The sequence below is a fragment of the Lichenostomus cassidix genome, chromosome 3 (genome assembly GCF_008360975.1).
Source record: "Lichenostomus cassidix isolate B80296 chromosome 3, HeHo_3.0, whole genome shotgun sequence".
Taxonomy (NCBI): Eukaryota; Metazoa; Chordata; class Aves; order Passeriformes; family Meliphagidae; genus Lichenostomus; species Lichenostomus cassidix.
Window position 1 is genome coordinate 48,449,401 of NC_139483.1, and position 24,497 is coordinate 48,473,897.

Here is a 24,497-nt window from a genome sequence, read left to right on the forward strand (position 1 = left end):
ATGTGCTTCCCAGCTTAACTGAGATAAATCAGCCAAGAGCATACTTCATTACACACTCATTTTAAGGTTATCTTTGGGCAACTAATATTTAGCTACCCTTAAACTGAATGGCTAAGGATTAACAGATAACCAAAAAAACCTGACCCAATTTGTGTTTTTCTGCATGAGTTTGTGCAGTGCCATACACTGTAATTCAGGCATGCTCAACTTCACTGCATTTGATTCATAACAGATGTAATACCTGTGCAAGTAAGGCTTAAAATCCTTTCACACAATCTGTCATGCTGACCATGGCTCATATTGCATTCTTTTCATCAACTCTTGGAGAAAAAGGTTGACAGTACTGTATCTTATGGCAAAAGGAGCTGAAGTGTATTTTCATGACATTAGGTCTTACCTTGTCTTCCTCTAATTTCTGCCTTCGCTTTTCCTCCACAGCTGCTCGCCTTCTCTCTTCCTTTAGTCTCTGCTCTTCTAGCTTCTTTCTGCGTTCCTCTAAGTGTTTTTCATAATGTTGCCGTGCTCTCTCTTCTCTTTCTAACCAGACAGATTCTCTTGCAGCTGTGAGAAAAAACAGAAATAAAAGTATTAACTTGCTTTATGCAATGAAGTCTTTAATACACTTTGAATAACCAATGTAAATGGAAAGCCTTTTGACCTCCTTTTCTTCAGACATACATAATATCCTAATCTCTTCTCATGTAATAAAATGTACCCTGGACACACATTGATTTAATTTAATCTCAATTTACTTATTATGAATTACCAACAGTTATATTATTTGAGCATATAGTTTCTTCATGGAAGAAAGGATTTTTTTGTAGTTTAAAATGCCTAAATACTGAAGTCAGATGTATGCAAACTTCTGTTACACAAACCATGATAATTCTCTATAATATTTACTGAAAAAAATGCAATAAAAAGAGAGAGAAAACTATCATCACTTTCGCCTTTATTATCAATTCAGATCCCTTATGACAGAAATGGCTGGGATGACAATTCTTGCACCTGGACCAACAGAAGGAAAGAAGTTACCCGCCAAAGAAGTCTAAAGGTGAACATTAATCTGTCACATAATTCCACTTCTGCACAGCTTCACACAACATGTTTCAGAAGAGCTAATCAAGACAAATCAAGAAGCACTACACAAGACAAATTTTGCTCCCTATCAGGATCTGGATTTTCATGAATTTTCTGGTACATGGGCTCAAACTGCAGTCCACATGAAACCACCAATGTGGGATACTCTGGATCTCTCCCCACTGCTGCCTTGAAACCTTTGGGACCCAGGAGAGTGGAACTGGATTGTGCCCTTATGCAATACCATATGTTTGCAGTCTAAGTTAGTGCTACCTTCACTTGGGAAGTGCTCTAGACTCTTACAGAATCCTTTCACCATAGTGGTACATAAATGAATTAAAAAACCCAACCAAAGCAAACCAACTTACCACAAGAAAACCCCAAACCCAGCATATACATCCTGTTACATAGACCCTGAACACACTAAATAACCCAAACAACATAGCTGTTCAAAACTGGAATTCAATCAAACCATTTTGCAGAAGGTTTGAAAAATCTATTCTCTTTGAAAGAGCTAAGAGCATCTAAGAAGCATTATTGCATGCATCTCATGAAAATCCATTAGCTGCAGCATGCTGGCTTTTAACTGATAGTCACTTACATACAGACTCTAATGACCATATCCAGACAAGCCTCTGCTGTGAGCCACAAGACTTCCACAGATCCTGTGATGAACTGGCTCTTTTGTGCCTGGAATCTGCTTACAATGGTGACCCAGCATGAAAAAGCTCTTTGGTTGTCTACTGAAAATTAATAAATTGAGAAAGCAAAAAACAAACCCCAACAGCTTTCTTAAGTGATGTCACTGGAGTATTAATTTGCCTATAAAAGACAAGGCGATTATTTTTCTTTCTGTTATTAATGTAAATGGTTAGGCTTTCTTGAGACACTGTTTATGGTTATTTCCATAGGCTTCAGCCTGTCATGTTGTTTAGAAAAAGTAAGAAAATAAAGCATTTGAACTTTTAGGACTAAATTCAAGAAGAGAAAGGCTGAAAATATATTTATGTACATTCTTAGTGCTGGTAAGACAATCAGAATGCTGGACCTCTGGGTAGAACACTTACCTTCAGCTTTCTGCTTCTCAGAAAAAGGATGATAAAAACCACACTTTTGTAATAAGGCAAGACAGCCCAATAACAGAAACACACATTAGTAATGGAATGTGTGTTTTCCATTTCCAAGGCAAATGGAAGTGCTCAGCGTGAATAATTTTAAACAAAAATAATGGATCTGATCCATAACAAATACAAAAGCTGCATCACTCCATCACCTTTAAGCTACAGGAAAAAGGCAGCAGAAAATATGTGCCCATCTGATAACATAAGGAAGTTACTAATTTTATGCTCAGAACAAGTTATTTAACAAGCACATGAAAGTATGATTTAAGGCACATCTGCTTACTGAAAAAAAAGTGTAATATCTATTTTCATTAATTTAATTTCTTTTCATATAGAGAAATAATCTTTAAAACTTTTAATTTTTTTTTCAAGTATCAATTCCTACATTTTTTCTTAGTAGATAATCAAAGGAGAATATCTGCTATGTTTTCACTGCTTTCTGTATGCACTACTGACATTCTTCTGTGAATTTAAGGGCTCCATTTTTGTCACCTACAAGGTAGGTATAAGCGACATAAGTTAGTGAAATTAGAAATATAAGGATATCTTCAGGAAAAAGAAGAAGTTTAAAATAACATGTTTTTATTTCATTCCTTTGTCCCTGTTTATGAATTTGCAGAAACATCTTCCTGCTACCCCAGACAGAAATGAACAAATTGTATTGTAGAGTAAAAAGTTTACTCAAGAGTTTAAAATGCCTTCTCTAAGGTAAAAAATTAGGGATATTAATCTGTCTATTCTGAATACACAGGTGCGCTTCTCAAAGCACAGCATCAAATGCCTTGCTGATAGAAAGAATCAGCAGACTAGCCTACAGGAAACTGAAGATATCTCTAAAAAGGTCTAATAAATTTGAAAGAGCAGCCAATTTGAGGTTGTGGAAGGGAAAAATACCAACATTTATGATGGCATCTCCAGAAACTGCTACGAGCTCTGCCTAGTGCTGAGCCAACACTGAATTCCAGTGTGGGTATGATCCAACAAAAAGGCCTTTTCTTGAGCCTGAGCCTTAACAGCTTCATGATCCTTCTCTCGCTTTTAATAACTCACATTGTCTGACAAGATGCAAGAGTCATTCAAGGAAAGGTTGGTCATCATTCAGATAGCACCTGCATGCTGAAGCTTAAATTCCATAGGAACAATTACATTAAAGCTGGAAAGTACAAAGCAAAGTCACAGCCTGATCCATCTTCTATTTCATTCCTTAGTACAATCAATACATTTGAACACAGTCACACGATACAAGGACACAAAACTAGAGCATAAAAACAAGATTTAGAAACTGAGCCCTAGACATGCTGTTAAATACCTTCTGCTTGTTTGCAAACTAGTAATGCTGGATTAGATTACAAAGCAACATAATTAAGGCTGTGTTTGTGATACTTCTGAAGTGAATAACAGAGCAAGAGAAAACAAGGTCAATCAAGAAAGAGACACTCCAATATTAAGAGGCACATAAGACTTGAAACCAATCAATTTTACAGTGGTATTAACTAATGTAATGTGGAAGATGTTAGCTGCAAACCGTGCATGTTTCTTTTTTGAAAATAATTTTGTAGTTCCTTTTCCCAATCACACACACAAAGACATTCTTTGCAGGGGTGTTAGGCTGTGAGGGAAGGAGTAGCATGCATTAAGTGTCTTTATTTTCTTTTTATCTACATGAAGCAAGGAATGCCTCCCCAGATTCTCCTTTTCTGTCCCTTCTGCTGTCTTTTCACTTCAGTCCTTTTTCTTCTGGTTTACTGCCTATGTGAAGGCAGATCAGTCTAGCACCATGCTTTCTCAGCCTGCCTTTTAAATCCACCTCAGATGGACATCTTACCTGAGTAAAGATCCTATAGTCTTTGTCAATCTTTCCGGTCTTTATCTTTTCTAACTTTACAGCACTGACCTCAGCAGTAGCTTTCTCTTCTGACCGCTCTTTCACCTTTGCTCACTGCCAGCTCTGCACTGAGGCTGTGATTGCCTCCTTGCTGCATTAGCAGTAAAATGGATCGGTGATGCTTTAACCATACCTAAAGATGAGGACATTACACAGAAGTGGCTGACTGAACGAATTAGAAGGTGAACTTCAGAGCTGTAATTAAAGCTGAAGTTAATGTTAGATTCTCTGAGCCAACCTTTCCCCAGTAACCATGCTCTGAGGGACATTCATCACAGAATTTTTTTAACTAGTCTTCCTTAAAAATTGTCTGCTTGTCTTATAAACCCTTTCAACATTCAAGTTCTGCAGGAAGACCCCAAAATTATTTATATGCTAGGGTCAATGATTCCCAGTTTCTGTGGGGCTTCTTTCTGTGGAAATGTTGGATAAAGTTCTGCCCCCAAGTGCCAGGGAAGAAAATAGACCAGAAGGAATTCACTCATAGAAAAAAACCTGTAATTTTTATTAATGTTATTATTTTGTCAATGATCACTTTCAAATGGGAGAGGAATCTATATGATAATGTGATCTTATGCATTGTAAATATTAAGAATTTAACTAATTTAGCCAACTTGAAATTTAGACATATTCTAAAAACTAAGATTATTAACTCTTCATTTAAGGAAGTGTTTTAAGTCAGAAGGCAGTATTACCATCTTTTGTTCCCAACACCAGAAAATGAACCATGTGTCCTTGTCAGGACCATAACTGTGGTTAAAAAAGGTCAGTCTTCAAACAGGATTAGTGCAGATAAAACATGCACAGATGTGAGACTTAAAACAGTTTTCTCAAGAATCAGGGACTGAGATACTGCCAAGTAATAACAAGAAAACTCTTCTTCTATGCTAGGCCACTACCTAAGGTTATCAGAATGAAACCCATTTTGAAATCCCAGTTATTTTCCCTGTTGAAAAACACGTTTTGATTTTTCTTTCCAGTTATGGAGAACCAGGTCTCTGCTATGTAACCAGAGACTAAATGGAATGGCACAACTTTCACCTGTATTATTCAACTTCTACCCTCCAAAATGGTGACAGCACTTAACAACACATGCAGAAAAGCCCACAGACCGTCCCTGCCAATTCCCAAACCTTGTCTGGGAATCAGCAAGCAGACAGCTAATTGGCTGGAGCCAAAACCCTGCCAGGATCCATCATAACAGCTTAATAGTAAGAACAATTAAGGTTTAGCACCAGGAAATGCTCTTCAGCACTGATTAATCTGGCAGTACAGATGCAACCAGTATGGCAGTTAAGGGTGAAGTCCACATGATGAAAAAGTAGTAGTTTTCAGTAAAATTTTCCATTTTGACTAGGCCATTTACCACATTTGCCTTCATAAACAACTCAGTTCCAACATATGTGTATCTCAGCGTCCAGTGCCAGAACACAGCCAGTCAGCCTGACACAGGTAAAGGAACTGTAGTGCCCAGCTGCAGCCAGAAATGTGGCAGCTCCCTTTGCTCTGGCCTCTGGGAACAGTCCCATTTGACAGCTATCACCCTCACCCAGCACTGCCTCTCTTGGGATTTCTGTCTTGCATAATCCAAAACAGTTAGTCTCGCACAGAGAGATCTCATATCTGTATTTTAAAGGACAGATGTTAACTTTAAAACAAAACCATGAATATACTAAAGGGACAATTTTGTAGAAGCTTCTTTATTCTTTTCAATTAGGTGGCACAATATGATCCTCAAGAAACAGAAGATACTGACAGTCCCAGCACACATACGTGATATATATCCAGACAACAAAAATGACAGCATTTTCTACTTTCTGAATTCTCATTAAAATTAGGACTTAGACATCCAAGTGTGCTAAGTAGGATAAGACTGCTAAAATACTATTGCCAGGTGCAAGCTCAAGAGTTCAGAGCACACACCAACCCACTTTACCACAGGAAAGCCAACTTATCACAGTACAGTGGAACTGGAAAAAAATTAAAACTTGAGAGCAAAAAAAGAGGGAAGAAGAAAGGTCTTAAATCAACTGTGCTGTAACATCAGAATATTGCCCAATAAATAAACATAATCCTTATTAAACTCATCTCCATATGTACTTAACAGAAGGGTCAAACAACTTAATTTTCCTGAAAAGACTGATAAAATGACCTCCAGCAGCTCAAGTTGCTGCAAGTACGAAACAAAATTACTACCAGCTCTACATCTAGAGAAGTGAACACCATCCTTTTCTTTTTTTTGAGCCAAGAATAATTTTACTTGATGTATGACTGAAATTCTCAACTCCTGTTTAAAAAAAGTCTTTTCTAAACCTGACAGATCCCCTGAATCAAAACGAAAGGAATTAAGTTTAAATCCAACTTAATTCTATTGAAAAAAATTCATTCCTTTTAGTTGCTTTACTGTTGCATGGCCGATGTCCCAGTATTAACGAAATCCAACTCTAATTTTTAGCAAGACACATTTATGTAACGATATTATACAACTTAATGTTTAAGAGAGACAGCTTAGGAATTTCTTTGCTGTGGTTCACACGACATGAGTGACTGATTATCTAGTTTCTGCACTAAAAAAAAAAAAAGAAAAAGTCGCATGCCGTCGTAAAAATCATTGCTTTGCTCTACTGGAACACAAATCTCAAGAGGCAGCTCCTAAATCATAGCAGGCAAATATACAGATGAAAGTACAATGCGACTTCCAATTTTCTTGTTAGTTCAAAATAATTCTTCTTGCAAGAACACACAATACACTCATACATCACAGGGACATGCAGAACTCTCCCACTTGGAAATAAAGGATTCCATGTCAACTTACAAAAACTCCTGATCTTGCTTTGATGTTGCTTTTAAAACATGTCACACAAAATGGCACATTTTTCAACAGAAGTCATGTCCTTCCAGTAACAAATAACATTTATCAATAGCTAGAAAAATCAAAGTTGAGTTAAATTCAAGGAAAGCACCTTTCTCTGCATTTGAGTAAAGCATTGTTATCACACAAGGATCAAACCTATGAAAAAAAAAGACATGGAACCATCGTCTATGAAAAATTAATCAAAATGGGCCAGTAACATCCATCTGCTCTGAAACCTGAAGAAACTAAGCCTACACATACCATCAACCTCAACTCGAGGAGCAGCTTTTCAGGGATTAGCAAACATCCTGTCATGTTACCCCTTGAGCAAGCCAAAACCAAAGCTTTCCTTTTCCCCTCCAAAACAATCATAGTTGTTTTGCATGGCTATGCATAGCTACTGCAATGTTATAAGGTGCTGTACAAAGGGAGGATATAAATGCTATCAAGACCTAGGTGACATTTAATCATGGCTCTTCAGTTTAGAAAAAGCAGCATAACTCTGGCTGGAGTTATAATATAGTTCTATAAACATTCAGAAGTTACCAATGGAAAATAAAGAACTTCTTTTCCTCAAGTCCCAAGAACAATTCAGCATTGAAAGAAATCAGAGTGAACATATAAAAAAGAGGAAATACTTGTGTTTCCCAACCTCCCAGTTGCCACAGAATTTTGTGGCAGCCAAACACAAAGATTGTTCAGAAAGCCACCAATTTGGCTTCATATAATTCTTAATTCTCTCACCATACTTCTCAGTAATTATCTCACGATCATTCTCAGTGTACTGCCCATCAGTAGTCACTTGTTAAGTAACCTTCACTATTCACTTGAACTGTGTTATACCTGCCCAGCCACAGATGACATAAGATATTAAACATATCTATTTGACACCTACTAAAGGTTTTACCTGAAAAAAGTACCCCAAGTTTACATTAAAAAATTCAAAGCATACATTAGAAACATATTCTGAAATTCTATTTTATGGTATTCAACATTTTAAGTCGTCTAATCTTAATTGATAAAATATTCTAAAACTTCAAAATTCCATTCACATCAATGAAGCTCCCTTGCATGATTTCAGAATTAAACCTACTTTTCATTCACATTCATATAACAGGTGAGAGATACAGTACTGATGAATTAAAAGATCTACTTTTAAGATATGATAGTGTATCTAAAATGACACTATTGCATTTCTAGCATTGTCATTTTGCTGAATGCCCTTAAAAGTAAACTGGCAATAACACTGCATGCGGATGATAGTCCTTTAAAAACAAACAAACAAAAAAAAAAATCAGAGAAGGCCTTACCTAGCTGTTTTTCTCTCTCTTCTCTCCGTTCTCTGGCAAGCCGTTGCCTGTCATCAACCTTTAGTACTGTTGGATGATCTACAAATAGCGGAAGAGGAGTATTAGGCACATAGCACAAAACCAAATACTACCAAAGAAAAACTTGGAGGAAAATGGCCATTAAACAACTCTAATTATTCTGTAAAATAGATCACATTTTCAGAAATCTGTCTTATTAAAAGAACACAGAAAATTCATAACTAGAATGCATTCATATTTTTTAAGATGCAAAATACTCCCAAAGAATAGACTAAGGTTTAGCTGTGAATACCCAGCAAGACTACTGCCTGTGAAAACCCAGGAAGAAGTTCTGTTGTGTTTCCAAGCCTAAAACAACTCGACTGCTAGAGAGCATTCTGCAAAAATACTGTTTATTATGCCATAATGTCTGTCCAAAATGCATCCACAGGAAAAGCTATTATAATAAAACATCATCTTCCCATTGATATTGCCTCAGAACAACCAATAAGCCCTATTTCATGACACGAGGACCTCAGCACCCGAGCAAAACAGGCTGGATCAAAACAGTGATCTGGCTGAGTAGTTCTGGCTGAGCCTCTGGAAAGAGCATGATATTGATCTCAAAAGATGCTTGAGTGCACATGTGTTAAAAACTCTGGCAAATACATTAAAGGCAGTGAGGGCACCACATGCGTAGTACCAGCATACACTGGTATAACACCAGTAAAGTCAGGTGATAGCTTTAACTGTTCTTGTAGATTGAAAGTCAGCTACGTGAGTCCTTCACAACTATCTGCAACTGGCCCCTTGGATCACAGCAGTAAGACTAAGGATAATACGAAAAATTTGTGTCAGAGTCCAGGCTTGACTTTAAAAATTCAGATCTGGTTAGAAAAACATCACTTGCTCAGTGATGATTCTGGAAGACAACAAAGTGCTGAACAGCTAGCTAACTTCCAGTCTCAGCAATGGAGCTGTTCCAGACAAAGGGAACAAAATCCAAGTTAGCAATTCATCTCAGCACGCTGCCAAAACTAATTTCCTACTCAGCCTGCTCTGTTAAACCTGGAAAGCTCTTAGTTTTATGTTTTTTTCACTAGCACTGAAAAAGTCTGCTTTGAATAAGAACACAATAAACAAAAAAACCCACATAAAAATCAAAAATATTTCTGGGTATAAATAAATGGTCTGATTTATTTTAGTATTGAGGGGAACTCAGTTTTTAAGTATTTTAAGATACAGAACTATCTAGAATACTGTCATCATGAAAGTGCACAAGACAACAGAGCCTTTCCACTATTCAGTGTGAATACACAAGAAAGCAACTTGTAAAAACATGTAGAGTCAGCCTACTTGTGTATAGGCTGCATACCTATGAAAAAAGTTATTAGCAAGCAATACAATGGGTCATAAAACTGAGGTTAAAGATATTTGCAAAATAAGTCCCTGAAATGAGGCTGTGCTACAATAATTTTGAACATTTATTTGCATTAGATAAAAAACCCCAACAAAACAATAACGTGCATTTCATTCTCTAACCGAAGTTTCTGCATAAGCATGACAGAATTTCTTGGGTGAACCAGTTCACCAACAACTACCTCCAGTTTAATTACTCTTGAACTCTCATCGGTGAAAAACTATTATCTCAACAACTGTCAGACTAGAGCCCCAATTAAGAGTGTTAATAGCAATCCAAAGGAACAGCTGCAAGGAGAAAACCCATTGCAGAGCTGGCAGGGAGAGCCTTCAAATGCAACAGCCCCAGTGAAAGGTGCAACAAGTGAACAAGTCAAAGGCAAAGGTAATCTGTCACCCAGTCACAGGTCAAAACTTTAATGCTGGCTGACTAGCACAGGGTGCTGCCATTTCTGACACTATGCTCAGCCATGCCACTGCAGAGATTTGTCCACAGCGTGGTGTACATTAGCATTTGGCTGATGTTCAGCAGTGTGCTGACTTGCATGCAGTCCCTTCAGCATGCAGACACAGGTCAAAAGGGTAATAATATTCCTTCTCTCTTGTGACTGGCACACAAGATTCACAAAACATGAATTTCTGTAGCATGAGTAATTAGTACTTGTGGAATAATGCACATTTTCCCTGGAAAACAAGGATTCCCTTCAAGGACTGTCAGCAAAGTCAATGTAACATTGAGTTGACAGAAAATGATGAGGCACTGGGGAAAAATGTAGAAACCTGCTTCTTTCAGAATATCTCTCCAGTTGTTTTGGTTTTGGTTTTTTTTCCTTCTCTTGAGAAGAGAGATTTCCCTACTGGGGAGAGGCAACAATCCTTCAAAGAGGCAGGAGGGTTACATAGACAGGCAAACTGCAGAGGTCTCCCTTAAGAATTCCTAATTATAAGCAATGGAAGGAATAAAATAAATTTTTTAAGTTGCCCTCTGCCACGCTGTTCAAAGATATCCAATTATTTTTTCCATATCACACACCTGATAGTGTTCACACAAGAACAGCTCCTCTCACAACACCGCAGGATGTCAGAACAATCCTAAAGAATTCACATTAAGTTGCAGGCTATGCAGAGTGTGTGTCTTCAGTAACAAGCGACTTTGCATACATTTGGGTCACAAAGAACTAAATCAATATTAACACAAGGATGAGGGAAACACCTTTCTAGCAGACCATCACTGCATTTGCCCTGCTAGAAGCTGGGGCACATATTATCTGTGCAAGTTTCACACTGATAATTAAAATGTCTTCTCTACACCTTGAAAATGATCCTTCATAGTTTGGCTACAAGCCCAACCTCCAACATTTGCATTCTGAATCCAGATGTTCTGCATTCTGAATCCAGTGCATAGCATCAAAAGCTTCAAACTGTGGCAAAACAAGAAAGTTCACTGGGACTGCTCCCCATTTTATTTCTCATGTCTCCACTCATTAACAACCCACCAGGCAGATACCTAGGGGATTGGCATTTCTTCTTATTCAGTAGGAATACTAGGACAAACACACAAAGGACTTTGTACTCTCTTTTGCTCATATTCATCATCAGACCATCAGCTTTAAGTTACTGCAAAAGGAGATGGGAAACATGTCAGCTGCAACAAATCCTGCAAGAATTTCTCATTTTTTTGAGAAATAATTGCCAACTGGGCATATGCAAAACCTAACAAACAACACTCCAGGAAGACCCACATGCTGCTTTGGAAGTTGCAGTCTGGTTATATGTGGGAACTCACACTCAGCAACCTATTTCCCTTCACTTATGTAACAGGCATAGAATTAAGCCTTTGTATGATAAGCATGTTTGGAGAATAAATAAGCCATAGTTCTATAAAGGAGAAATTAATTTCGTATCTGCTGCTGGGAATCAAGTCTCTAAATTATATATGAAAACAGTATATGTCCATATATTTGGAACATTTATTGTGAGTTCAAAATTCATTTTAATAAGTTAATAGTCAATTTTGAAAAGCTTAGAAGCCATGAACAGTATTTTACAGAAATTCAGTACTGAAACATCAGAAGAAGGTTTTGTCCCTAATGATATTAACAACAGGGTAAAGCAAGTTTTCAAATTTTCTATAGAACTAATACTCAACAAACTCTTAAGTGCAGATATTTGTAGAAATTAAGTTCCTAAATTAACAATCAGCTACACTCTGCCTTTCCTCTCTCCAGCCCCTAGAATTTTGGATTCCTTTCTACACACCAGCATAGATGAAAGGAACATTGGAACAGCTAGGATGCCCTACTGAGAAATGAAAACTGGATTAAACTATTGCAGAATAAAGTGAGTATTGAACACTGTCCAACATGAAGAGCTCTGGTTTTGCTGTGTAAGGAGGTAATGTTACCTTTATTTTCTCTTCTTTTTCCCACTGCCTATCTGATTGAGAGCAGCTGTGAATCCTGTGCTTTGTGCAGGACCTAGCAGTGCCTGGCAGAGCATGTGAGGTGTGATCAGAGCACAGACAGCACTGGGATTCCTTCCCTCTGGGGACATAGGCCAAAGGTACTCAGTTTGGGGACAGAGAAGAGTCTGTCAGTACAGAACAGTCACTGAGCTGCCAAGCTGTCAAGGAGTTGAAACGGGGATGTCACAATGTGGCTAGCCCTCAGCAACACAAGTGCCTCTGCTTTCTCAGGCATCTAAGCAAAATCATTTATAACTGCATACTTTAATCTCAGGTACCTGAATTGCAACACAAGCAGAATTTAGATATCTAAGTACTCTTCCAGATCTTGGTCTAAACATGTAAGTGGAGCCATGACCCATGACACCAAGGACTACATTAAGCTTTTGAGTACATAAATTTTCAACTGTGTAAATGAACAGTGAATTAAATCCACACAACGTACCCATGAGGTATGGTGAAGTAATGAGAAACATCTGCCCGCTGAATAGAGCATATTACAGAATGTAGCATGCTTTGTTATAAGTGAAGAAATGCCTGAACAGGAGCACGTTTATACAAAGCTGCAAATCTCTGCCTACAGCATATAATTCTCATTCAAGCACAGACGCAAATACAGTGGCTTCTGTAGTCTTTTCTCACTTCCCAACCCTCATTCCTAAGCTATATTAAAATATAAATAGATTTTTTTCAGTTTTGCTTCTTTGCAAACAATCACAGATTACAGCCTATCTAAGCATGAGCAGTCACTGATACCAGTTTTGACTGAAACAGTGAGGTACAAAAGCAACCAACTTTAGAATTTCCTGTGACAACAGCCACTTTCCATACACCACTGAGGCAAACAACCTTATAACATGAAGCACGTGGAATTGGTGTACCTGGTTTAGTTCCAGCGTTACTTTGTCCTGAAGTGACTTTCTTATCTTGTGTTTCAGAACCTTCAGTTGCTAAAATAAAGAAGAAAAGAATATATCAATTAACCATTTTACTTAGCAATAGGTCATTCACCTTATTACAATGCAACTTATATATTGCTAGATTCCCTTTAAAAATCAGACTATTCCAAGATTTCACCTTAATCCCATTCTACATAATTCTGCATAGAAAAAACCCCAAAGGCTACACAGAAAACATTGAAGCCATAATACGAGTTCCTGATTAAAGCCGAGGAAAGAGCCACAAGAAGATCGCATTTTAACAATGTGTTTTAATAAGACATACAAGGTGACTTGCAGATCCCAGGTTTCTGAAGGTATGGTACAAGACACTGGTAAAAAATTCTTTACAAATTACTAACATACCCATAAAGCAGAACTGAAGAGAGGACTGTTAATGACCTGAATAAAATCTAACTGAGGAGATATTCCCATTATTTGCAATAGACTTTTGATCAGGCCCTACCAGTCTGGAACAAGATCTAATTCTGGAGCTCTGAATGACCTTTCAGCAACCCTTTATAAGGAAAAAACTTCAGAAGATTCATTGCTATTACTCAAATCACAACCATATCATTGATTCATTATCTATCTCTAATTAAAAAACAAGCCAAGAAATTAGATGTCCTGATTTTTTTCATCTTACTACTCATCTTTGTATCCAGAGTTCTACTATAGGAGTGTTTGAGTCCAGAACACATAATCTGGGAACAGCCTAAAGGCAGACTGTAAGAATTCTAAGATGCCTTCTACAAACAGCTTGAAAGTATTTGCAGGCAAGGATAAAAAGACAGTTATAAATAAAGCTTAGGGGAGGAAAGACACCAATTCATTTGAACAAAAATATCACTAGAAATGAAAGTTGGAAAAAACCCTGATTGCTCCAGATTTAAAAGCTAAACAGGCATTACTGTATTAGATCCACTTTAGAAAACATAATTAAAACAAGTTTTCTTCAGAAGGCTCCAAGCAATTTCTTATGCATGTCAGCTTTAACAATATACACTCAGTGCCTCAGTGAGTTCATTCCCTTCATGGCCTCAATGAAGTCTTTGTTTCCTTGATTACCTCCTTCCACAGGCATGCTCCAGGACTGACTTAGAGAGTAAAAGGTAGCAGGAAGAACCTGTATGTTACACGTACTGTACCTTTTTTGCAGGGGGAAGGTGGGTGAGGGAAATAGAAAAATTGTGCTACCAAATGTTAAGTGTTCAAGAGCAATGTTTTGCCAAGAGCAGTGTTCAAAAATCACATCATTTCACTGGTAAAAACATGTGAAATGCTTAATAATTGACAGACACTCCTCTCCCTGTCACCTGTATTGAGTCTCTTGCGATCAGTAGAAATAACCACTGCTGAACTTAACAAAAACTGATTCCAAATGACAATAAGAACTGTAACACCTTAAAGGCAGCCCAACAAAGGATTTAGTATTTGTCATTTTAAAGGCCTCACACGAAAGATTAGTTTGACCTGTGGGTAGACGGATTGATTTTTGGAAGATAATTTGAGCACCACTGAATGCTTACACCAGCAGGCTTGGTAGGATCTACCATTATCAAAAACAGTACCTGGTGCTGGAGAGTGTCCAGAGAAGACCAACAGAGTTGGTGAAGGGTCTGGAGCACAAGCGCTTTGAGGAGGAGGTGAGGGAACTGGGAGTGTTTAGCCTGGAGAAAAGAAGGTTCAGGGGGAACCATATTGCTCTCTGCAACTCCCTGAAAGGAGCTTGTAGCCAGGTGGGGGTTGGTCTCTTCTCCCAGAACAACAAGAACATGATGAGAGGAAATGGCCTCAAGTTGCACCAGGGGAGTTTTAGGCTAGATATTAGGAAAAACTTCTTCCCAAAAGAGTAGTCAGGCATTGGAGCAGGCTCCCTAGGGAAGTAGTGAAATCACCATCTCTGGAGGCATTCAAAAATTTGAGGATGTGGCACCTGGGGCCATGGTTTTGTGGTGAACATGGCAGTGTTAGGTTAGCAGCTGGACTTGATTATAGAAGTCTATTCCAACCTTAACACTTCTATGATTCTAAACCCTATATATCTTACCTCCCCCTCAAAATTAAGATAGTGGTAAAACAAGCTTTTCTCTCGCATGTATCAACCATTTAGAACATTCTCAGAAAACGTCCCACCGTAACTCAGTGGGACTACATCACAGTTCCCATCAGCCTGGCCTAGGGCATCATACAGAAGGGGAAACTGTCATAAAATTCTAAAAATGCTGTTTAGAAGCATTAGTGGTACACTGATGTTCTAACAGTGTCAGCACAAATTTCTTTGCATCTTTCATACTGTGTATGTGCATTATTTTCTTCAAGTGTTGTACCATGGGATTATGCAACACTTCATTAACTTCAAAATATTGGTTTAAATGCCATGCAGAAAATACACTTGCTGAAGAGCCTAGGTACATGAAGTAATACTTTTTCCCCATGTTTCCTTGTCTAATATTTCCTTGGAATATTTTGTGATACAGTTTGAATACACATTCATATGACCACTCATATGACAAGTGATGAAAAGAACAGATGGTACATCATGAATTTTAATGATGCTGGATATCAAACAAGAATTGGCACACATATTTAGTAACCAGTGTAGGTGTGCTCCCACATAAAATACCTCTTGCTCTAAGATACAAACAGATTAATCAGACAACTAAACACCTAAAATCCACACCTAAATATTGACAACACCAGTTTCAATAACCTAACAGATGCCAGAAGAAATATAATTTAACTACCTAATATTTACTCTGCTGCTTATCTTGAACCACTACCTTTACCTAAGGGAATAAAAACTGCATAAAAAAGTGTTAGAAAAGGATATTTTTCTGTGAAGCAGAGCTCCTCTCTCTCAGCTCTGCCATTACTATATGGCACAGCATGAAACAGAAAGCTGTACCTCAGTTTCTCTGTGTGGAAAGAGGGTAAAAATAGGGAGGGGAAAAAGGCAAGAAAAGATATATGTACTGCTACTGAATAATATGCATTTGTAAACAATGAGCTTTCAAGTAAAATCAGCTGCAGTAAAGAATTCATTATCTATACCAGGGGCAGAGCTGAAAGGGATCCATGAGGCTGACTAATGCTAGGGAGAACCTCTGCAGGCTCATCTTTTAGTTTTGCTTTTCCTTGCACCAAGACAAGTACAAAACTGCCAGATTATTCCTAAAATGGAATGGATTGTAATGGAAATGAATTCTATTTAGAAATCTCTGACCAGTTCTGCTATGTCTGTGTGTTCGTAATTAGACAGGTTTAATCAATATTTCTATTATCAGGATAAGTACAAGCTCTAGAGGGACTGACAAGCAATCTCATATAGGATGTCAATTTACCCCATGTCTCATACAGCCATTATAATTATAGTAATTTCCTACAGCACTTAACAATCTCTGTACCAAGTACCAGTACCAAGGTTTATTTCCTAAAAGGGGAAAAAAACACTATAATAGCCAGAACTACTTTGAAAGAGCTGTTCCACGATCAGTATCTGTCAGACAAAAGTGCCTTTAATAACCTTACAGTCTAAGGTGCTCCTCTTGAAGTAACAAAACCAGTTATCTCCAGCTTCTCCAAAGGAGGCCTGTGTGAGCGGAAGTAGGAATTGCTAGCAGTGGGAAGCAAAACAAGTGCAAAGAGAAATTCTACCTCAAAAAGACTCAAAGCACAGGAAAAGTCTCATAGAAAACACTGAAAAAGGAGGAAAACTATAAGCTTTCAGAGTTTCTTTACAAGCCAGGTAAGTTCTGGACAAAGAAGACTGGCCTGAGAGACTAAGATAACACATTTCAAGTGGAAAAACTTAGTTGAGAATTAGGGCCCCTGGGAGGACGTGCTGGAAAGCAGAAAGAACATTCACCCAGACCCTGGGAAAACCACTGAATGCCAAATATTGACATGGGAAGCATCACTGTGGCATTTTGACAGGCTTTTTAAAAAACACAAGAGCTGTGCAGAATACAAACACTTGCTTTTCAGTGTGTGGCACATCAAGGACATGTTTGCAGGACATGAAGCAGCTATTCCCAGTGAGATGAATGGCAAACCAAAGGCCCCAGAGCAAGGCTGAGGAGCTGAAAAGAAGATGCTTAAGCTCTGTTCCATTGAAGAAAGGAATCAGCCACAAGACAGAGGTAGCTCTATTTCCAGAAGGTCTCTACCCCCAGAAGTGTAATCCTCAAGAAATTAAACACAGTGTGAAGGGGCACTTGAGGACCACAAGCAAGAGGTGCTGCTGAGACCTGCGCCAAGGTCAGGAGGTCCACAGCAGCCCTCCAAGAACTGCATCCTAGCAGGGTTCTGGAAAGGGGGGCTGTACAATGGATGCACAGCTGTGGATGGGAGCACGAAATACCAGGCCTGCAGACAGCCATGTGTGCCTGACAGCACAGGTACACCTCTGGCTAAAGGGTGCACTGAGCACCAAAGGGAGAGACCACCCTCCAGTTTCCTGCTCTAATTCTACAAGTGAGAGAGAAGTACTGAGAAGCAGCCATAAGAAAAAAGAAATAGCTAAATCAGAAGAGGAGGGATTACAGGAAAAAAGAAGAAAATCTAGCTATTCTCTACCTGCCGCTTGTCATCTAATCCCCCTGTTTGACTGAACAGCTACTTTTTTTAGCTGTCAAAGAGTGCTGGGGGCGTGTGTTGAGAGATAGGGAAGGCATCAGAAATGACATCTGGAACAAACTCATGCCTCAGTAAAAAAGTGCTGCCAATAAATAGCAGAGGAAATTCAGCATTAAACTGGGAAGTTTAGAACAGAACTAACTGGGAACTGATATATTTTTTTCTCCTTAGCATCCACTCCTGCTACCTCAAATTACTTCCTTACAAATACTGCTAAAAAAACCCTAAACAACCAAAGAGCCCCACTCTTAAGTTCACTTGCTTAGTTTATATAGTATGTCATGCCTGACATGCACAATGTAAAAAATGCATAGTTTGAACTACTCAGACTTAAGCAGAGAACAGAGTATTCTAAGTTTGTAAGAATAATAATAAAGAAGTGGGTCAAGCCTAGGCAGTTTTATCTAGCCACTGGGAACAGTCGCTAGCTAGCATGTCAGTCAAGTTAGAAGTATTGCCATGCACGGTAGAAAGTGTAGAAAGTGCAAATACAGGTCAGAGCTGACAAAATTTATTAGTTTAAATTCAGAAACACATTAACATCTAAATCCTGAGTACCTGGCTCAGAATAAGCATCTAAGCATTCACCAACTGGCTGTTTTATTCTAAAGCAAAATCACTGAACTTTAAGACTAAAGAGTCTCTTTAATGGCAAAACTGGGTTGTTGATCCTACAAGCAAATTCATGTGAGCCACGATCCAGGGACTGAATACAAGGAAAAGCAAAGGTCAACACAAATTAAAGCTTTTCCACTGCTTGTGACTTTTGCCTCTTCTTACATCCATAGTTTATAAATAAGACATATAAAAACTATTCTCCATATTTACAGTAAAAATGTATCTTGCAAGTCTTTAGCATTTCTTATTCTTTGTGTTATCAATAGTGTCTATACATATTTAGACAAGGAATATACTAAGTAATATTTTACTGCCATTTATTGTTCTAGAGTTAAGTACTGCATTCATTCCATACTTGCACCCCATACTTATCTTTTACTTGCATTTTAAAATTGTGAGCTTGAGAACAAGGACAGTAATCTTTCCAGAGATAAACAGGTCTCAGAGTCCTATGGCTAGCCAAAAATTATCAAGATGCATGCAGTACAGCTGATAGATAAAAAGGTAAAAAACCAAGTATCTGGATGTTTAATATTAAAATCTTCTGAGTAAGTCAGGACAAAACTGTGATCTACTCTTCTCTTCAGAAGTCCGGAGGGGGACTATCCCATTAAAATGGGAGAATGGAGAATCCCATTAAAAAACTCACTTGTTAGAGACTAGTTTTCAAAATCCACTTGTCTATAATGACTCTGAAATTTCCACTCAGGAAGAGCTTGGGGTGAGTATTGGCCTGGCAACCTGTTCCAGCACAGCTGGAGACAATGTTTTCTGCTGCTGCTGCACTGTACTGAAAACTGGAAAAAACCAAATTTCTTATACTGCCGCTTCTACCATCAGTGTCTGAGCTGAACACTAAGTAATGCTACTCCTTGCTGTTAGTTATTCACAGTATAAGCACACTGGAGCCTTAATCTTGTTCAGGGCCTGATACACTTTCCAGAAGATTTATAATAAACAGTGCTTTGAGTGAACCAAAATTGCACTGCAACCAGCACTGGCTTTGCTTTTGTAAACTCTCACACACGCAAACACGACCGCTACCAAAGCCAAGTCCTTCAAAACAAGATAGGAAGGAAATTCTCACCTTCAACTAACAAATGCTACAATATGACCCTCCTGAGAGGCTTGAAGAGGGGTTAAAAACCCAAACACAATAGTTTGAACACAAAACCAAACCATCTCCTTTTCTCATCTCCAAAATCCATTTCTACATACTGCACAGAAGAGCTGTGTCCAAGACAGCTATTCTGACACTTAAATCATGCAGGAGCACAGGAATTAAGCACCAGTATTTTACCAATATAAAACATCTCCTCCTTTTCTACCCTTCTGCAACAACTTAAAACTTCCCTTCTATGCAGGATGTAATAAATGGTGCCTTGTGGGTTGCTGCTGGCCTCCAAAGAGCAAGCAGCCTGACAGCAGTCAGCTCCCACCCACAGACCATTTTGAAGCAACCTTCATCCTTTAAAAACCTTGCTGCAGAGCCCTTCCTGTGTAGCAGATGTGCTGTCCTGGTAGTCAGCAGATGCTCCCTGAGCAGTTGCTGAGGACAGGAGCAAAAGGGCACAGTAAGAAACCTCTGCTCACACTCACTATGGACAAAGAGCTTCCTGGTGTTTCCAGGGAGGTTCAGAGACCAGTTCAGTACAGGTTCAGAGCAGTGGTAGGGGTGAGCTCAGAGATTATGATTTTTTTAGGATGGGAAACAAGGGAAATATCTAGAGGTTGGAGGACTGTAGAATTTAGCAATAGGCTGCAGGAGGGACAGGGAGAGTCATAACATTAACATGTATTGTGCAGAAGCTTGGTCACAAGAGATGTAAGCTTTCCAGGGAATGGGGAAACCAAGACACTGATGGTGCACTGCCCTTCTTTTGGGCAGAAAGCATTCTCCCCTTTGAGGATGAGCATATGAATAGGAACAGAACTGAAGCACCAGGTTGGAAACCCTACACATACACTGTCCCCACTCCATTCCACCCAAAAAAGCCCAAACCCTCATGAAAGCACTAAACACCACATTCAAAGGAGACACCAGAAAGATTTCTCTAACAGAACTACCACTTCAGAAGAAAAATAGAAACATATCAGAAACAACTTCTTCAGGATTCTTAATTTAAATTCTTCAGAAAATTCTTGGCAGGACGGCTAGGTCTATACCATTAGAGCTCCAATCAAAATCTTTTTGTAACAAATTTTTGTTCTAATTAGCAACACTGATAAAACTATTGTAAGAGATTTACAAGGTTTTACCAACTACTATAGCAGTGAGGCGGTAAGTATTGCACAAATTCTGCAGAAGGCTTGGATCTAATGCACTCCAGTGTTTCTAAAGTAAAATCTAGATTCCTGTTTTGAAACAATAAAGACATGTACCTAATTCTGGTTAGATGTCAACACTCAGATTCGCAGGTTGAAGGAACTTCTGAGGGAACTAAGGTGAAGTAAAGAGTACTTCCAGACTATAGACCACTTTGCTATTTTTAGTACAGGTAATACAAGTCTTCACAATTTCAGATAAAAACATTTTGAAATGTCCATCATTAGCAAATGGAAAATGCCTGTTCTTTTACAGTCTAAACAGCAGTACTTACAGAGTACATTTACAGGTTAGAGGTTTGAGTCAGAAGAATGACAGAATATCTGTGTTTCATTTCTATTCACTGAAACAACAAAGCAAAGTTCATGCCTTATTTAAACACACCCATGAATTAATTTGACATTAAAATATTTTCAATTTTTAAAAGCTTAATGCTTTAGTACATCTTTTTATACTTCCAAAAGTGTGGAACTTACCCGTCTGGTTTGCAAATATAAATAAATTAAATGACACCAAGCTGAAGTGACCATACCAGTTCTTTTTGCTCTGGCAATTATCATATAAGTCTATGATAGCTGCCAAACAAAGCACTGTTACCAATGCTACTCATCTCCAGTGGCCTGGATGAGCTAAGCAGAGTGAAAACTCACCAGCATTAGTGCTTACTACTCATGGAATGGTACAAAAATTGCCATTGTTTTCATCGTATTGTGGACTACAAAGATAAAAAGATTATTTAAAACTGTCGCACAGCTAATTCAGCACTCAATTGCAAAACATTAAAACCAGAAGCATGAATAAATATCTTTGGAAACAATCCACAGACATAAAACCTGGACGATGCAACTGGCTATAAGGAAAGGGATACTTTTTTTTTTTTTTTGGGAAGATTAAACTTGTATAACTGCTCCATTGGGAGATACATATTTATAAAAGATTACTTTTGGCTGACTATGTCAGCTTTAAAGAGCATTGTGTCCTAAAATATTAAATAACACAGAAGATACCAAATCGAGTGCCTTTGTAGGGAGAATCTTAGAATTTCTTAAGCATGATAAAAGGAACACAGCACCTGTAACAGCATTTAAAAAAGAAGCTGAGACTCCTATTATATCCTCTGGATAATTATACTTCATAATCTTACTGCAATATAAAACAAGGATATTAACATAAAAGGATCCCTGGAAAAAAGGTCCCTGTTTTCTGCTGAAAAAGCCTGTGCTGAGAAGCCAGTTCTGCAGTTGACCAGAAGGCTGGCAAGCTCACCCAGATGCAGATGAGACATGTGAATGGAAGCTTTTTAATTACACATCACCAAAATAAAAGCTGAAATGCCACTGCCTGAGGGCATGCAGGACAACCTCAGTCCCAGACAGCCTGCAATTTGTGCTGTGCAGTCTGTCTTAGGCCGTGTGCTCTTCAAACACCAAAAGCAGTCAATGTGCAAGATGCAGCGATTTGTTTGTGTGACTGTTACACAAGGGCAAACACTGCCAGCCAAGGTGCTAGAGTACCAGCTGCTTCTCCTCCTCAGATTTCCCACTGCTGCAGGCAGCATTTGCTACCACGATGTCAGACAGATTCCCACTCCTAGGATCCGTGTCAGGTGTATTGCTGCAGTAGTTGTACACAGAAGGTCACCTCAGAGATTATGAAACAGAGCACCTGTACAATTTTCTAGATGAAAAACTTTTCTGGACTTCAGCTAGAGATCTTTCTCCAAACTATGAGGTAATTCCTGTGAGTAATTTCAAGTCACAATGAAGCTCACACCTACTGCTGAGAAATGGAGAATTAGGCACAGACTATCCTGCTTTCTATATCACACTGTTTCCAAGGTGAGAGTGCTTGAACTGCAGAAAGCAACTTGAGTATCCCATTATTTGATATCCTCACTCAGAGGGCACAATGATCAAAGCATATTGCAGCCTGTGAGTGCCAGTGAGATAGCAACTGCAGTTAAGTGAATGTGGGGATGGAGAGAAGGGGAAAATGGATACTTTGCTATACATTGCTCTATTAAGCAATTTGATCTTGAGAGCTAGTAAGAACAATGCAATCTCTGTGGTCTCAGCTTTGCAACAAGATAATGTAATCAGTTGTCCCCACCAAAGTAAAATAAAATGAAACATTCTTTTGAAGTAAAACATATTTTTAATTTAAATGACTATGTCACAAAATGAACAATAGCTACTGATTAATTTAGGATACTCCCACCAACATAGAGCTTTCCAGACTGACACAGGGCTTTCTTCTTGCCACCCCAATGAAATACACAAGTCACCACATCCCTGATGAACTCAGTGCATATCCATGCTTTCATTTATGCTTTCAACTCTTCCAACTTAGCTCCATATGCACTGAAGTTGATAGTTACCATCCCACTGACTTCATGTTTTAGACAGAGTAGACCCATAATGGTGGTACTTCTGCCATCACGGAATCACAGAATGAATTATAGAATGGTTTGGGTTTGGAAGGACCTTAAAGATCATCCAGTTACAACCTCCCTACTACAGGCAGGAACATATTCCAGTAGGGATCAGGTTAATCAAAGCCCCATCCAACCTGGCCTTGGACACATCCAAGAATGGAGTATTCACAACTTCATGGGCAACCTGTTCCAGTGCCTCACCATCCTCAAGGTGAAAAATTTCTTCATACATGGCAGCATACTGGTCATTCAAAAGCAAGACACTACCATTTCTCTGTGTCACCGTAGTTAATTCCCTTCTAGAGTAACCAAGTGATTCTGTTGCCATGTGGAGACATCCCCACAAAGGCACACCATATTCAGGTGCAGTCTCAGTGTGCCCGGTGTAAGAACAACATGTTATCTTCACTCACATCCAGATGCTGAGCCTTGCCCTTGCCAGGTGAGGTTTAGACCATGAAAACAAATGAAGTTTTAGAACTTTTTTTTTTTTTTTAATAGGGAGCAAAATCAGACAGGTACTGGCTCTCTGGGTATATACAGAAGAGATGGATTTCAGTAGCTCTTTTTTTACTTTAATAATCTCTCTCTGCTATGTGTGCAACTGCAGGCGTACTCTAAAACTAGGGCACTTCTAGCATTTCCCACACACACACACAAGAGCAGCTGCAAGAGGCATAAGATGCTTAACAAATGAAGTGATATGAACTTTGTAAGCGTAAGTTTGAAAATAGGACTTTTCTCCTTCAAAGCATTCTTTCTAGTTTGGTTACTCTGTGTGGCCACCTTGCACAACTATATAAGTGAGACTGCAATGCAATTCTCCTCCTGCATTACTTTAAGAACACAATCACCAGCTCTCAACCTTCTGGGTGCCTCCAACCAGCAGTACAGCAGCTCTCACTGGATTCCAAGTTACTAGCCTGCTACACAAATGACTATTCCCTCACTACCCATCCCTATTAAAAGACACCTAAAATAAAGCTAAAGAGATTTCTATTATCCAAGATTCCCCTCCTCTGCTTTCAATTTCTTTAAACTCAGAATCACTGTATCTGCTGAACTAAGTGAACTCCTGGCCTTCATCCCATAATTGCTTTAAAGCATCTTCAGTCTCATCCTTTTGCTTCTATGAAGAAGATTGGGTTGCAAGAGTAACTTTGTTCAATTACCTCATTTGGGAGAGAATAAATGGGCACTCATCACAAGAAGAGGAAACAGGATAATTTCAATCCAGCCTATTGATTTAGTGGCTGTTTTCATCTTACAGTCTGCCATAATAGAAGTACTTTGCAAAAACAGACAAGTGTCTTTAGACTGAAAGTGTTTCACTCCCATTGTGGTTTAGTTTCACAGGACAACTCCCAAGAAACTGCTCTGCACAGGCCCTGACAACTGCCTTTGGTGAGATCT

At 38.6% G+C, this 24,497-nt stretch overlaps 1 protein-coding gene across 1 annotated transcript in view; it reads right to left on the reverse strand.

Annotated features, from left to right (window-relative positions):
* Window positions 1-24,497, reverse strand: part of MAP7 (microtubule associated protein 7) — a 111,392-nt gene that overhangs the window by 36,042 nt on the left and 50,853 nt on the right. Inside the window, exons 2-4 of the mRNA XM_085055645.1 lie at window positions 13,012-13,080; window positions 8,251-8,328; window positions 398-561 (exon numbers count right to left, since the gene is read on the reverse strand). Of these exons, the coding sequence (XP_084911771.1) occupies window positions 398-561; window positions 8,251-8,328; window positions 13,012-13,080 (311 nt within the window). The remainder of the gene's footprint in view (window positions 1-397; window positions 562-8,250; window positions 8,329-13,011; window positions 13,081-24,497) is intronic.